The sequence below is a fragment of the Antrostomus carolinensis genome, unplaced genomic scaffold, assembly GCF_000700745.2.
Source record: "Antrostomus carolinensis isolate BGI_N321 unplaced genomic scaffold, ASM70074v2 scaffold1547, whole genome shotgun sequence".
Lineage (NCBI taxonomy): Eukaryota > Metazoa > Chordata > Aves > Caprimulgiformes > Caprimulgidae > Antrostomus > Antrostomus carolinensis.
In genome coordinates this window covers 73,189-86,732 of record NW_010326411.1, presented here as the reverse complement: position 1 = coordinate 86,732, position 13,544 = coordinate 73,189, and the positions used below count along the sequence as shown (strand labels likewise).

The 13,544-nt window shown below is 36.8% G+C and overlaps 1 protein-coding gene across 1 annotated transcript in view; it reads left to right on the top strand.

Annotated features, from left to right (window-relative positions):
- Positions 1–2,065: 2,065 nt before the first annotated feature.
- The window catches only part of MDN1 (midasin AAA ATPase 1), a gene marked incomplete at both ends in the record, with an annotated part of 84,617 nt that continues 73,138 nt past the window's right edge, over positions 2,066–13,544 (top strand). The window contains 8 exons of the mRNA XM_029085850.1: positions 2,066–2,292; positions 2,858–3,082; positions 4,394–4,501; positions 4,581–4,773; positions 6,703–6,915; positions 8,201–8,332; positions 9,347–9,450; positions 11,585–11,699. Coding sequence (XP_028941683.1) covers positions 2,066–2,292; positions 2,858–3,082; positions 4,394–4,501; positions 4,581–4,773; positions 6,703–6,915; positions 8,201–8,332; positions 9,347–9,450; positions 11,585–11,699 — 1,317 coding nt within the window. The remainder of the gene's footprint in view (positions 2,293–2,857; positions 3,083–4,393; positions 4,502–4,580; positions 4,774–6,702; positions 6,916–8,200; positions 8,333–9,346; positions 9,451–11,584; positions 11,700–13,544) is intronic.

Below are 13,544 nucleotides of genomic sequence, written 5' to 3'. Positions count from 1 at the left end.
AACTATTTTTGTTGCTGTGATAGATGAGAGGAAGATAAATTTATATCATGTTTCATAAAACCAAACACAAAGCATGTAAGAAACTGCTTGCAATTTAATGTGTTGGTTTTGGTGTTTGTAATGTATATACTGCAGTGTCCTGGTTCCGACTGGGATAGAGCTCATTTTCTTCTCAGTAGCCAGAATAACACCGTGTTTTGGATTCCGTATGGGATTTGGAATGAGAAGGATGTTGATAATATACTGATATTTTTAGCTGTTGCTAAGAAATCAAGGACTTTTCAACTTCTCATGTTATGTACAGGAAGCTGGGAGAGAGCATAGCCGGAGCAATGGGCCCAAATTGGCTAATGGGATATTCCATATCATACAATGTCATGCTCAGTACATAGATGGGGGTTGGCTGGGAAGCTCTCACGCTCTCTCTTCCATGATTGTAGTTTAAGGATTTTTTTCTGCTCGGGGATTGCTGGCTGGGAACAGGCTGGGCATGGTCAGCGGGTGGTGAGCAACTGCACTGTGCATCCCTTATTTGTATATTCTAATATTACTATGATTATCATTACTATTTTTTATTTTATTTAAATTATTAAATTGTTTTTATCTCAACTTACAAGTTTCCTTACCTTTACCCCTCCAATTCTCTCCCCATCCCCTGGGGTGGGGGAGGGTGAGCGAGTGACTGCGTGGTGTTTGGCTGCCGGCTGGGTTAAAACCACGACATGCAGTTTCCCCGATTTCTTACGTGCTGTTAGGGAATGGGTGTCTTTTTCAAATTCAGAAGGAGACCCAAGGAACTTGAACAAGTATTCATGTATTCTAGAAGGATGTCGACAGTGGTATAAACTTAGGAGATCACTCTTTCAAAGGTCACCTGTAGGACTTCTGCAGCCTCTTTATCTTGTAACGAGGAAACCATCCCATCTGCAGGCCAGGAGAAGTTTTTACCTGAGTAACAAAAAACCTAGAAGAAGCAGAAATTAGCTGCACACTTTGCTAAACCAAAAACTACCTGAATCACAGAATATTTCTGTAGGAGTTCAGTAAGCGCTTGTTTTGTTTGGAAAGCTGTCTGGCCTAGCTGTATTTATGACTGTTTGCCAAGAAAGATAAAATTGTCTTGACAGGATAAAGGTTCACTCAGCAAGGGAGAGGAGAGTGGAGCATCAAAGTTAGGAGCAAAACTGCTGCAGTGCAAATTCATAATCCTGATTTTTCACAAATCAAAATTACCCATCCTGCATTATATGCTAAGCACAACAAGTGGGGAGGTGCTTGGATAATAACATGAGCTCAAAGCCCAGAGAAATTTAAGCATAAGACACAAGAAATGGGTTGTTGTTCCCAGTAACAAAGTCAGGAAGGTTGAGGGGAGAGGGGGTGTATGTTATTTTGTATTTTGTTATGTTTTAATTCCTAGCAGATGTGAATGTTTTACATCTTTTCTAAAGCCTAATGTTTTGTTTTGCACTAAAGGACCATTTATAAAAGTAAGAAAAATCTCAACTTCAAAACTGCAGATACATGCTGCTTCTTGTCAAGAGTGTTGCTCACTATAATTGCTATCAGAAATATGGAAATAAAGCTATGATCATGACTGAATGCTTATTTTTTTAAAAGAGATGATGAACATGATGCAACTCAAACATTTTTTAAGAACTTGAATTCTTAAATGTTTTGTGGCTCTTGTGAGTCCAAGCTGTTGAGATCAGTGATATTAACAAAGCTGTGTTAGTTGTTACAACATTTTCACAATTTTTTTTCTTTAAAAATATTAAAAATTATTTGCTCTATCTTTCAGCTGTAAAATGTAAGTTAGGATTTTTGCCTTTTTTGTAATTCCTGTGCAGTGTGTCATTCTGCATGTCACTCATTCTGTTTCCCATTTTGTTAAAATATGGAGAACTGTGTCAAGTAAGTACTTCCATTGGGAATTTTGGATTCCTTTCTGTTTTATGAAAGGTTTGTTCCTGTAAAACTCAGTGTGAATCTTACATTAATTGTTCTGAAATTAAAAGTCCAAATCATTTCCCATTTGACCTGTTCTTACTTTCCATTCCTCTAGATTTGGACTCAGCAGGATCGGCAGGGCATCCTTGATACTTTAGCCCAGTTATTACTGGATAAAGAATGTACTCTACTGATTGGCCGTCAAGTTCGGCCGATCTTGTTGGATTTGTTGGAAAGAAATGCAGAAGCCATTAAAGCTGGTGGCCAAATCAACCATGATCGGCATGAAAGGCTGTGTGTAGCAATGAGCAAGCTGGTTGATGACCACCCTGATGTTTTGCCGTGAGTAATGCAGTGTCTCTTTGGGCAGTGTTTGAACTTAGGGAGTATATGCTTGTCCGTGTTCACTGGTGATGAGAGGTAGTGTGACAATTTGGATTGTCTCCCACAAGTAACAAATGTGTTTTGAATTGAAAGAATGATTTAGAAAACGTGAGTCTTAAACACAGCTTATTTAAATTAAATTGTGTTGTAAGAACTACTGTGATTTTCATCTTAATGATCAAAATAAAAGCAAAATAGCTGGCATAAAAATTGCTCACAACCAAAATCTCTCCATTTAAGATTAAGAATCAGTATTACTTTTTCAGTAAAAAAGAGCAGTTGAAGAGATTTCACCAAAGGCAATACTATTCCCCTTGATAATTAATTAATGATTTCTAATAAGGTAAAGTAACTTGTCAGCTGATTGCTGAAGTGGTTGTCTTTCCCAAGTGTGGACAAAGTTAAATATAGGCCTTGTTTGTCAGAATACTGTTAATTACTGTCCTGACATTTTCATCAGTGGCTGTTTTCCTTTCTTCTGGCTTAGATGTCTGTGTCCCATCTCTCTCTCTCTCCCCTAAAGATTTGCTTTAAGATATTTTAAGAATACATCACCAGTTTTCCAGAGGCTTTTCCTGGAGAGCTCGGATGCAAACACAGTCCGATACGGGCGCAGACGAATGAAGTTACGGGACCTCATGGAGGCAGCCTATAGATTTTTGCAAAAGGAGCAATCAGTTTTCCGGGAATTATGGGACTGGAGTGTGTGTATTCCACTCCTAAGGAGTCATGACACTTTAGTCCGTTGGTAAGTTAAATAAACCCTCCAGATCTTCTCCATTGGAAAGATGTATCTGTATCTTGAATTGTATTTAACAATGTTCACATAAAAGTAGAAAAGAGTCTTCAAATAATACCAGAAAAATCTGTACTGTTGGTATCTGTACCTGTGCTTCTTACCTGATCTTTTGAAAGCTGTAGTGATCTATCACAGAATTAAACTTAGGCTAGCTCTTATTTGTGCTTAAGGCTATGGTCTGGAGAATTTTGAAAAATAACTTCTGTTTACCCAAGTTGGATTCATGGGAGATGGTGAATTTATCTTTTATTCTCTACTGTAAACCTGTTGGTGCATTGCATGCAGTCTAGCATGTTATCCTGGAAAAAAGTAGAGATTAATCTACTCTCACTCCAACTTTACATTACAATGATATATTATACTGGTCTGCATTGATATTCTATTAACAAGTTGATTTTTTTCCTACTGCTTGTATATAGACATCTGAGTCATCATAAATCTTGGCTTATTTAAGCTACGCTTCTTAATTGGCCTTGTTGCAGACTTTGCATGTGATTTTGGTCCAATGTTTTATATTGGGTGTCTGCTTGCAGACCTTCAACCTAGTCACATGATCTACCTTATTTTTGTGAGAAGTAGTATTGATAGTGCCTTTTATTTAAGGAAATGTCTTTAATAGTCTTCAGTTTTTAAAAACATAAATTCAGGATTATGTTAGTAACACATCATTTTAAAATCAGGTGTATAATTTAGGAAGGGCAGGAAGAAGAGTGTTGTCAATATCAGCCATTTATGAAGCTCTTCAGGATAACATATGCTTAGATAATCTTAGAAACAGAATTTCTAATTCATTGATTGGAATTGGTTTACCTGATGTTCAGCTAATAATCTTAAGTGAATGGGCTGACTTTTAAATTTAGAAATAGCATGAAATATGAAGCAATTTTGAAAGGGAAATAGTAGGATGAAAAGTAATAATCAGGGAAAGAAAACCTGATTTTCATTGTCTCATATGTTTACCTTAATTTATTTGGGAAAGTGCTCTCTTTTACTATATTTCTGTTGATCATTTGGTCCTTCACAGAAAGATTAGTTAGTTGGTGTATAATGATAAAGTATGTCATGATAGAATTGCTTCTCTCAGTTCTGAGATACTTCTCTAATCTTAAAGAATGTTAAGCGTAACATTAAAATAATTCTATGAAGAAAGTTTTCTGCATGTTTTTCCAAGCTTGATAGTTTGGTTTGCAATTGACAGCTGTGAAACTAAATTTCTTAAGACTGTGTTTTGACATGTTTTGTTCTAAATATAATTTTTAGGTACACTTCAAACTGTCTTGCTCTGGTTACATGCATGAATGATGAGTATAAATTATCTTTCCTGAAGAAGATATTCAATCCTGAGGAACTGATACATTTTAGACTAAAGTAAGAACTTTTAAAATCTTGAACACTATTTGCTTTTGTTGGTGGCTTTCAGTGGAGTTAATAAACATGGATTTCACAGGCTACTAGAAGAGTCTCAGCTGCAGAATGTAGAACAAGCCCTTGTTTTGGCCAATCCAGACTCCTCATTTTGGCAAAAGGAGAAAGAACTGCAATATACGCAAGGACATGTTGTATCGGGCGACCTCTCTGCCAATGTAGTAGCTGTATGTGGTATTGTGCTGCCTAGACTACAGGTTGTTTCTGAAGAGCAGGTATGTAACCCAGGCTTAAGTCTGTACTTTTTTTTAAGAACTCCTAAATGTGGTGAACTGCCTTTATTTCCTGCTTAAATAGTATTGAGATACTGCAGGTAATGTGTGTATCTTTAGCTTTCTTGATGTGTGCTGAAAGCTAGTGTTGCATAATGTAGACACTGCAAAGAAGCTCTGCAGTGGAATGAAGCAATGAAGACATAATTATACTGTTAATTTTATCTTCATGTAGCAGTTTTTACAAACATACTACAAAAGAATATTCAGCCTTACATGTATCTCCAGTCCAAGTTAGGGTGAGATTCGATAGCTGAGTAAAGCCAGGATCTGTCACAGCTGCTTTTACCTGCATGAAGTAGTTTTTTGTGCTCTAAAGACATCTTAGCCTTTCTTCCAAACATGTTCTCAGTTCTTAAAAGGAAACAAGGCTGCTAGTTACTCCTCTAGAAGGCAGAAAAAGGGGAGAGGAAGTGAGCAAGAACTTACTTTCTCCACTTGAGTGAACTGTAATGCTGAATGTAGTGTTTTGTACTTTTAGGAAGTCCATCGAAGGCATAAGCATTTTGGAGCAGTATTTAACATTATTTAACCTTTTTTCTCTTGAGATATGCTATTAATCTTGAACTGTTCAGGTTCTTTGTAGCTACAGCCAGTATTCATGACTTTTTCTCATTTAGGTACAGTTTTAGCTCTTAGGTAAGTATTTCTATTTAATTTTGGGACACTGATCTACAAATGAATAAATGAATGAAGACTACCAAGGTCCAGAACTTCTTGAGTAACAGAAGCAAGGAAAGAGTAATTTCCTCCCAAATTCTCCCCCCTGGCCTTCAACCTCTGTAGCTGAATTTGCTGTATTCTAGCTTTTTTTTATAGGATTGAGGATGTGGTTTGAACTTTATTGCAGCAAGGGAAACTGTAGAGCTGTTTAAGGAGATTTGTACTCCCATGCTGGTGTCATTGCTGCTGCTAGGCCATGCTATAAACTGGGTTGCTGGAAGGATACTATTTGTTTGTGAGGGAGGAGAGAATTTCCCAGAAAGGCATACATTTATTTTTTTAATAGCCACAGGTATTTCACTGATCTGGTATACAGTGCAGTTCCAGTTACACTAGAGAGGCTCCATTTACACTTGAGGAGGTCTGATGGCGAGGTAGGAGCAAACTGTGAGGGAAAGCAGATACTCTTGTAAACTAGCATTGTTACCAGAGAAGTATATGAAACTTATTAAAAGATCAAACTTAAATACAATACACTTGTTTCAGTGTGGTATGTATTCTGATTTCTTTTCTCTGTGCCTTTTGACAGGAAAGCACTAATTTTTGTGCCATATACTGATATAAGTGACTGTAGGAGAGTAAAAATATTTGGAGAGTATCTGCAGCATTGGTTAATTGCCATTCAATAAACTACATTCATTGCAGTTTGAAGAAATTAAAAATGTTACGGAGTTTACCTCTTTTTTTTTGTGCACTGAGTTTAATGATCTTGTACTTTGGCCTCTACAGAAAGAAGTAAATACAACAGTTAATACTTATCCTTGCATCACATGAATGTAACTGCTGTTTGGTTTGTCCTGTGATTTGGATCCATTCTGTTGACTTAACTTCACTTACAGTGCAAATTGTGTTTGATTGGCATGTGCCATAACTGAATAGTTACTATACCTGTACCTACAACTTAGTCTGAACTCCCTTTGGGAACAAACTGTACATATACTTTATTAAGTGTTTCATCAAATAGATGAAATCTATTTTAATATCTGTCACTAAATACACCTTTAGAATCCTTTATTTGATATGTGTTGACAGATCTGCAGGCCAAAATTTTCTAGTTGTCAGACTCACTTTCCTGATTGTTCTGTGTTGTACAACCTGTAAAAAAAGTAACCATTTCAGTGTAGTAACTCAGATTTTACGTTTTAACAGGAAAATAACACCAGCCGTTTTGTTTTGGTTGAATCTGTCTCCACAAATCTTCAAAACCTTGCTATTGCTGTAGCATATCAGAATCCTGTTTTATTAGAAGGACCAATAGGATGTGGCAAAACTTCTTTAATTGAATATTTAGCAGCTGTTACTGGAAGAGCAAAGCCTCCTCATATTTTGAAAGTCCAGCTTGGGGATCAAACTGATAGTAAGGTAACTGATTAAATTGTTTTATGGTTGGATGATCAGACAATTTTTAATTAAAGCATGGACTTAATTTTCTAATAAGATAGTGTTTAACTTTTTACCCAAAGACCCCACAACCCTCAACTCTGTAGTATTGGTCTTGCTATTGATAAGAATAAATAAACATGAAGAAAAATGATGTTTAAGCTTCAGTAGGTTTTAAATTCGGTGCATAATTTTGCTGTATCTGTTTTATTCAAATTATGTTTATCAAGGTTTTTCTATGTGGAAGAGCCCTATTGGTTGTTTGGTATTTCCTTTTTTTTTAATTAAAAAATTGTATTTGTATTGGGGAAAAAAACTATTTTAAAATGACTTAAGCTGGTGCCAAAGGCTGTATGGACACTTACTTCAGTTTAAGTGAGCTAATGTCAGTTTAATCTGGTCCCAGTTTTTTGTAGTAAAGGTAAGATGAAGTAAGATCCTGTGATCCTGATGTGCTTACGTAATAGTGATCTAGCTCTGCCTATTGAGGTAAAACCAGAGGTGAAGACAATTTCCCATTCTTCTGGTTTTGCATATATAACTTTTGATTTCTAACTGATTTATGTTGTTTGGCTCAATTTATATTTAGGTTTCCAAGGTGCTTACTATCTACCAGAAGTGCTATCTGAAGGTTTTTATTAGCATGCATAAGCACTTTCTTTACTTGCATAGAACAGCTGATTTCACAGTCTCACAACTCTTCTCCACAAGAGTATTTTTTCATACATATATATGAGTTAGACTGCCATAGTAAGAAAAACTCATAAAGTTCCAGGTACCAAATATGTTGTAGTGAAACCATAAACTTAATTAAGGAATGCTTAAATGTGGAAGTTACAGCTTTATAGAGAAGCAACACTCAACTGGTTTTGTATCATTGAATAACTAACTTCACAATTCCTCTTACTAGCTTAGTCACAGACTTTTCAAAAATGTAAAATAAAGTTCAGCACAACCATAAACAGTTTTGTATGTTATACTGTTGATTGTTAATTATGGTGGCACAGCTCTGTAAATTCACTTCAAGTTAAAATGAACCATTTTAATGGTAATTACTGTGTTTCAATTAGGTTACCATAGATGTGGAGGGGTGAAATTTTTTTTTCTTAATTAAAATAGTGTAATGCTGGGAACAGATTACCAAATGGATTGTCTAGTAATGTGAAAACTAATTAAGCGTTACTTATATACCAACTTTGGTAATTTTTGTAAGTTTTTAAAGGATGTAATGAACAGGTCTCTAATTTACTGATTGTTTCCGTCATAGACGCTGCTCGGTATGTATCGTTGTACAGATGTACCAGGGGAGTTTGTGTGGCAACCTGGAACCTTAACACAAGCTGTTACCAAAGGTCATTGGATACTTCTGGAGGATATTGATTATGCTCCTCTGGATGTGGTATGTATGTTCATGTTTGCTGTAAGGTACTGGTCTTAAGGCCCATACTAGCGATGTTTGGAGTCTAATCACCATGCTGAAAATACTGCCCCTTTAAAAGGTGTTAGAAAGAATTAACCTGTCTGTCTTTGTTCATATTGCAGATATTTGTTTTCTTTCATACCTATTCTATAAAGCATCCATTTTGTGGCTAAATAACCTGACAGCTTGTTTACTAGGTTCTAAGCTTCAGAAATATAGGGAATTTATAAGCAAGCCAAGAAATTCTGCTTGTATATACTACATAGTTTTTCATTGCCAGAGTGTCATGTACTTGCTTCTATGGACTCAGCTCATTGTACTCATCATAAGATTTCCCTGAGTAGTGTCCTGCATTCATCTCTCCCTTTCTTCAGGTCCTCCCTGCAGGCATCCTGTCTCCTTTCTTCATATCAAAGTCTCCATGCTTGCCTCCCTTTGTGCTGAAGGATCATTGTGGTCCTACCTCCCTTTTTTAGGGAGAGACATTGTTACTGTCCTTCTGAATGGAAGGATAGATTCTTTAAATATATATCAAATTCTTCTGGGGGTAGCAGGGTATACATTGAAAAATGTTGATGTTTGATAATAACATTTCTGAGATTCAGGTCGTATTTGTTCAGGCAGATAAAGAAAATAAGGCTTCTGACATGGAAGTGTCTTAATTAAATTGACAACTCAAAACAGATAATTTTGACTTGGACTTGCAGTGTAAAGACTGTCATTTCCATTCTCTTCTCATTAAATCTGGATACAGGAGAACAAAGATAGGTAAAGTTTACGCCTGTGACTTCCACTGCTGATTAAAATTTCTGGGGACTCTGCAATTCCTGGTAGCATCACTTGGAAGTGCAATCTGCAGGAACGGCGGTTGCTGACAGTGTAGTGATGCTCAGTGGAAATGCGTTAGCATCTCAAGTATCAAATGTGTGTGGATGGGTGTGCTGTCTGTTACATTTTCACAGAAAAAAAAGTATTATAACTTCTCTTCTCCAGATCTCTATGCTGATTCCTCTTTTGGAAAAAAGAGAATTGCTGATTCCTGGTCGTGGTGACTGCTTAAAAGTAGCGTCGGGATTCCAGTTTTTTGCAACCAGGAGGTAGGTTTTTTAAATTAATTGCGGTTAAGAGCATGGCTATCCTATTTTTAAGTCAAAGACAGGAAGTGCAAGGTACTTGAGCAGGAGCATTTTAGCAATTTACAATTAAAAAGTGATAAAAGCCTTAGAAGTTGTGAAAGAAATTTTTTCACTTTAGAGCAGCCTTCTATTACTGCTGGATGAATCCAGTGTTTGTACAGAAAGGTCACTTCAGCAAGGCTGAAGGAATGAAGCTTGTTGGGGGGAAAACCCACAAAACCAACCACTCACCAAAACAAAATACCACTTGCAGCAGTTACTCTGTGAAGGAGGTTTATGATTGATATTCACAAGGTGTCTTGACTTGCTAATTTTTACAGCAGCTGTGTAAAATATTTCTTAGTTTTGCTGATATTGGGGTAATTGGTAGTCTGACTACTGAATGATTAGTTTTCTGGGTTTTGTTTTTTTTATTCCGCCCTCTTGAGCAGCTGTATACATGTGTTCCCTGGAAGATATTTTAACAAGAGTTTTTCATGAATAGTTTTAACTGCATCTGTAAAATAAAATAAAGTTACTTTATGTGTGAATCATGCAAAAATAATTAGAAGGAAAACGGGTTTTTTAAGAAAATCTGATTTGTGAAAGCCTTGTGTCAATATAGACATTTGTAAAGTTTTTTAACCAGAAAAAAGATTTAAGGTACGCTCCCTGAAGGTTTTACTGTAGTAATGGTTCATGTATCAGGTGTCAAAATGTCGTCTTGTATATTAAGACCTACTGTTGTATCAAGATTAAAAGTTAGGGTATCTAGAAGGAGAATGGTTGCATGGTATTCACATGTTTTGTAGTTTACTTCAAAGCCTTTAACAGTTTTTCCTGCTTTTGTCTTCCTTCCATATATTTGTTATTTTCTGTAATTTATATGATCTGTTTTTTCTGGAATTGAGTTGTTTGGATTCAACTCTCTTTTGGTTGCTTCACTTCCTGAGATTTTCTTCTTCTCTACACTTGGTGAACAGTTTGTATAGCAGCCAATTATAGTTTCCATTGGGCTAGTTAGAGCAGATTCAGTAAGTCTGTTGCAGTTTCCAGTGGTGGCATATTATTTAAAAACAAACAAACAAACAAAACACCCAAAAACCAAATGACACAAAAAACCCCACTGTAAAACAAAAATCAAACCAGAAAGCCAATATCTAATACTTTGCATGTGCAAGGCTACTTCCACAGTGGTATAACACATGGCTGCATGTGCAAGGCTACTTTCACAGTGGTATAAATATATACATTTGTGCAGTAAAAAAAAAGAACAGAACAAAATACATGATGGAAAGGACTGTGAGAATGAAGACAAATAATCAGGAAAGACTGGAGGTAACAGGGACTGGAAATGCTCTTTCTGCATCTCTGCAATAGAGCACAGATCCTTTAGGGTTGTGAAAGATATTTCCCAGGCCACTTTTGTCAAGCTCCTCCCTTTACAAAGGATTCTGTATGGTGCTTCTCATAGACTTAAAGTATTGTCAGTTGTCTTTCTGCAAGTATCTCTAAGGAGATTTTGCACTACAGGAGGAAAAACACTGTGATAAAAGAACAGGTAATTTGATAAGCAGAGATAGACAAGGTAGGGTACATGACAGTACAGTGACAAACAGTGGGTGATCTATGCATGTGCATTATTACAGAATCACAGAATGGTAGGGGTTGGAAGGGACCTCAGGAGATCACTTAGTCCAACCCCCCTGCCAAAGCAGGTTCCCTACAGCAGGTTGCACAGGAAAGCGTCCAGGTGGGTTTTGAACATCTCCAGAGAAGGAGACTCCACAGCCTCTCTGGGCAGCCTGTTCCAGTGCTCCGACACCCTCACAGTAAAGAAGTTTTTCCTTAGGTTTGTGTGGAGCTTTTGGTGTTCCAGTTTTTGCCCATTGCCCCTTGTCCTGTCACCGGGCACCACCAAAAAGAGCCCAGCCCCATCCATTTGACCCCCACACTTCAGATATTTATAGACATTGATATAAGATCCCCTCTCAGTGTTCTCTTTTCCAGGCTGAAGAGTTCCAGCTGTAGTGCCAGTATATAACTTGTTCTTTGATGCACGGGAAGGCACTAAAAGGCTCAATATGCTGTGTTTCTTCATGTTGTTTTGATTTAGGATATTCAGTTGTGGCGGAGGTTGGTACAGGCAGCAAAACAGCCACGCTGCTCTTTTGGACAAGTATTGGACCAAAATACACCTGGATAACATGAGCAAAGGAGAACTCAAGGAGGTATGGTGTGTGTTGCTGTATTGCAGCATGTGAATAACTATTTCAATTAAGGGTAATAAATGTTTTCCAGTAATAAATTTGATCCTTTTTTTTATCTCCAAGTTCCGCAATACACCCTTATCATTTCAGATTTATCCTGCCAAATTTGAAGTAAATGGGCAGTTTATTAGGAAAATTTGAAGTTAATTGGAGAAAGATTCCTAGAACTTGCCTTGGCAAACACACTTCTGCTTTGAATGGGTTTAAGAATCAAATTACTTTGCTGTTTTGTAGCCCACAGATATTTAAAAACACAGAGAAAAATAAAAAAAGAAAATTTAACTTACTCTCATCCTGAGTTCTCAGCTTTTAGATTAGAAATAGTTTGTCAGTTATCAATTACAAATAACTGTTTCTATTGACAACTTTTGTTAGCATCTCTAAGGAGTATTTGCTTTGTGTAGTTCTTTAAAAAAAAAAAAAAAGGGAGCCCAGGGCTTAAATGAAAATAGAATTCTCTGGAGATTCTTCCCTGTGACACAGAGCTCAGAATAAGATCTGATTTTAAGAGAGCCTTGACTATGAGAGAAGGAGGTGAGTAGTCTCTAACAGAAGAGTTGGAGAGAAAGTTCTGAATTTTTTAGAATGACAAAGATAGTTTTTCAATAGGATTTGTATACTCCTTGGAACTTGTTCAGCAGTCAGCACAGTTATGGGTGACCTTAAGTATCTGTGTGCTTTTCCATTTTGTCATTTGTCAGCTAATTGTTAGGAATGGGGCAAGAATGGCACTTAGTTCATTCTTGTAGATTTTGTTGGAGGGGAAGCAAGTAGATGCATGGGGGGGGCCTCAGCAGACAGTGTGGTGTAGCTGCTTCTACTACAAATAGATTCATGTGGACATGAATTCTAGGAAGCTCACTGTTACAGTATCTGGCCAAACTGATGTCGAGATGACCTCTAGGAAGAACCAGTATTGAAGTAAAGCTCACCTGTCAAAACCTTAGGAGAAAAGGAAGATTCTGTGCTAAATGTGTCACCACTAGGTTCTCTCTGTTCTTTTTTGTAACTTTGTAGCTCAAGTCACAAAAATATATGAATCAAACACTGTGTAAGATTCCGTAGTAGTAGCAGTAGAAGAAGAGACAGTGGTAGGAAACACCCACTTGCTTGTTTTGAAAATAGACTCATGTTCTTCTGGTTAATGTTAAAAGTCAGTGTGGCAGGATAGGACCAGTGTTCCTGGCCTGTATCTGTGAAAAGCTTACTTTGAGAAGTAATAACTTCAGTTTGCAAGACTTTAGTGGAGAGAATCGAGCTGAAAGGAAATTACAGCCCCTTAATGTGTGTCTTTGTTGGCACAGTGAATAGACAACTTGAATACTCAAAAAAAAAAAAATCAGTCATAAAAAGAAGGAATAGAGGTAAGAAATTTTGTTGTCATTTGTAAAGTTTTGATTTGAGTTTAGATAGGGTTGAATCTATCTTTTGTTCTTCCTGCTGGTATTTGTGCAAATGTATGAAATTAGTTGGAGTAGAGTTGAGTTGGCAAAAGTCACTTTTGGCACACAAATCGATATCATACAAGTCACAATGACTTTTATTTTCTTTGGATGAGAGATTCCAAGAGAGTGGTTTTGTGCAGCTTGCTAGCTTGAGTATCTATTGAAATGTGTCCTATGAAAATTTGAGGGGCTGGTGGTTTCCTTCCAGTGCTAAAGATTTGTTGTTGTCTCTTCTTCTCTGTCTCTTCTTCTCTGTCTCTTCTTCTCTGTCTCTTCTTCTCTGTCTCTTCTTCTCTGTCTCTTCTGTTCTTTACAGGTTCTTCAAAGGCGATACCCCAATAACTCTCTTGTAACTAGACAT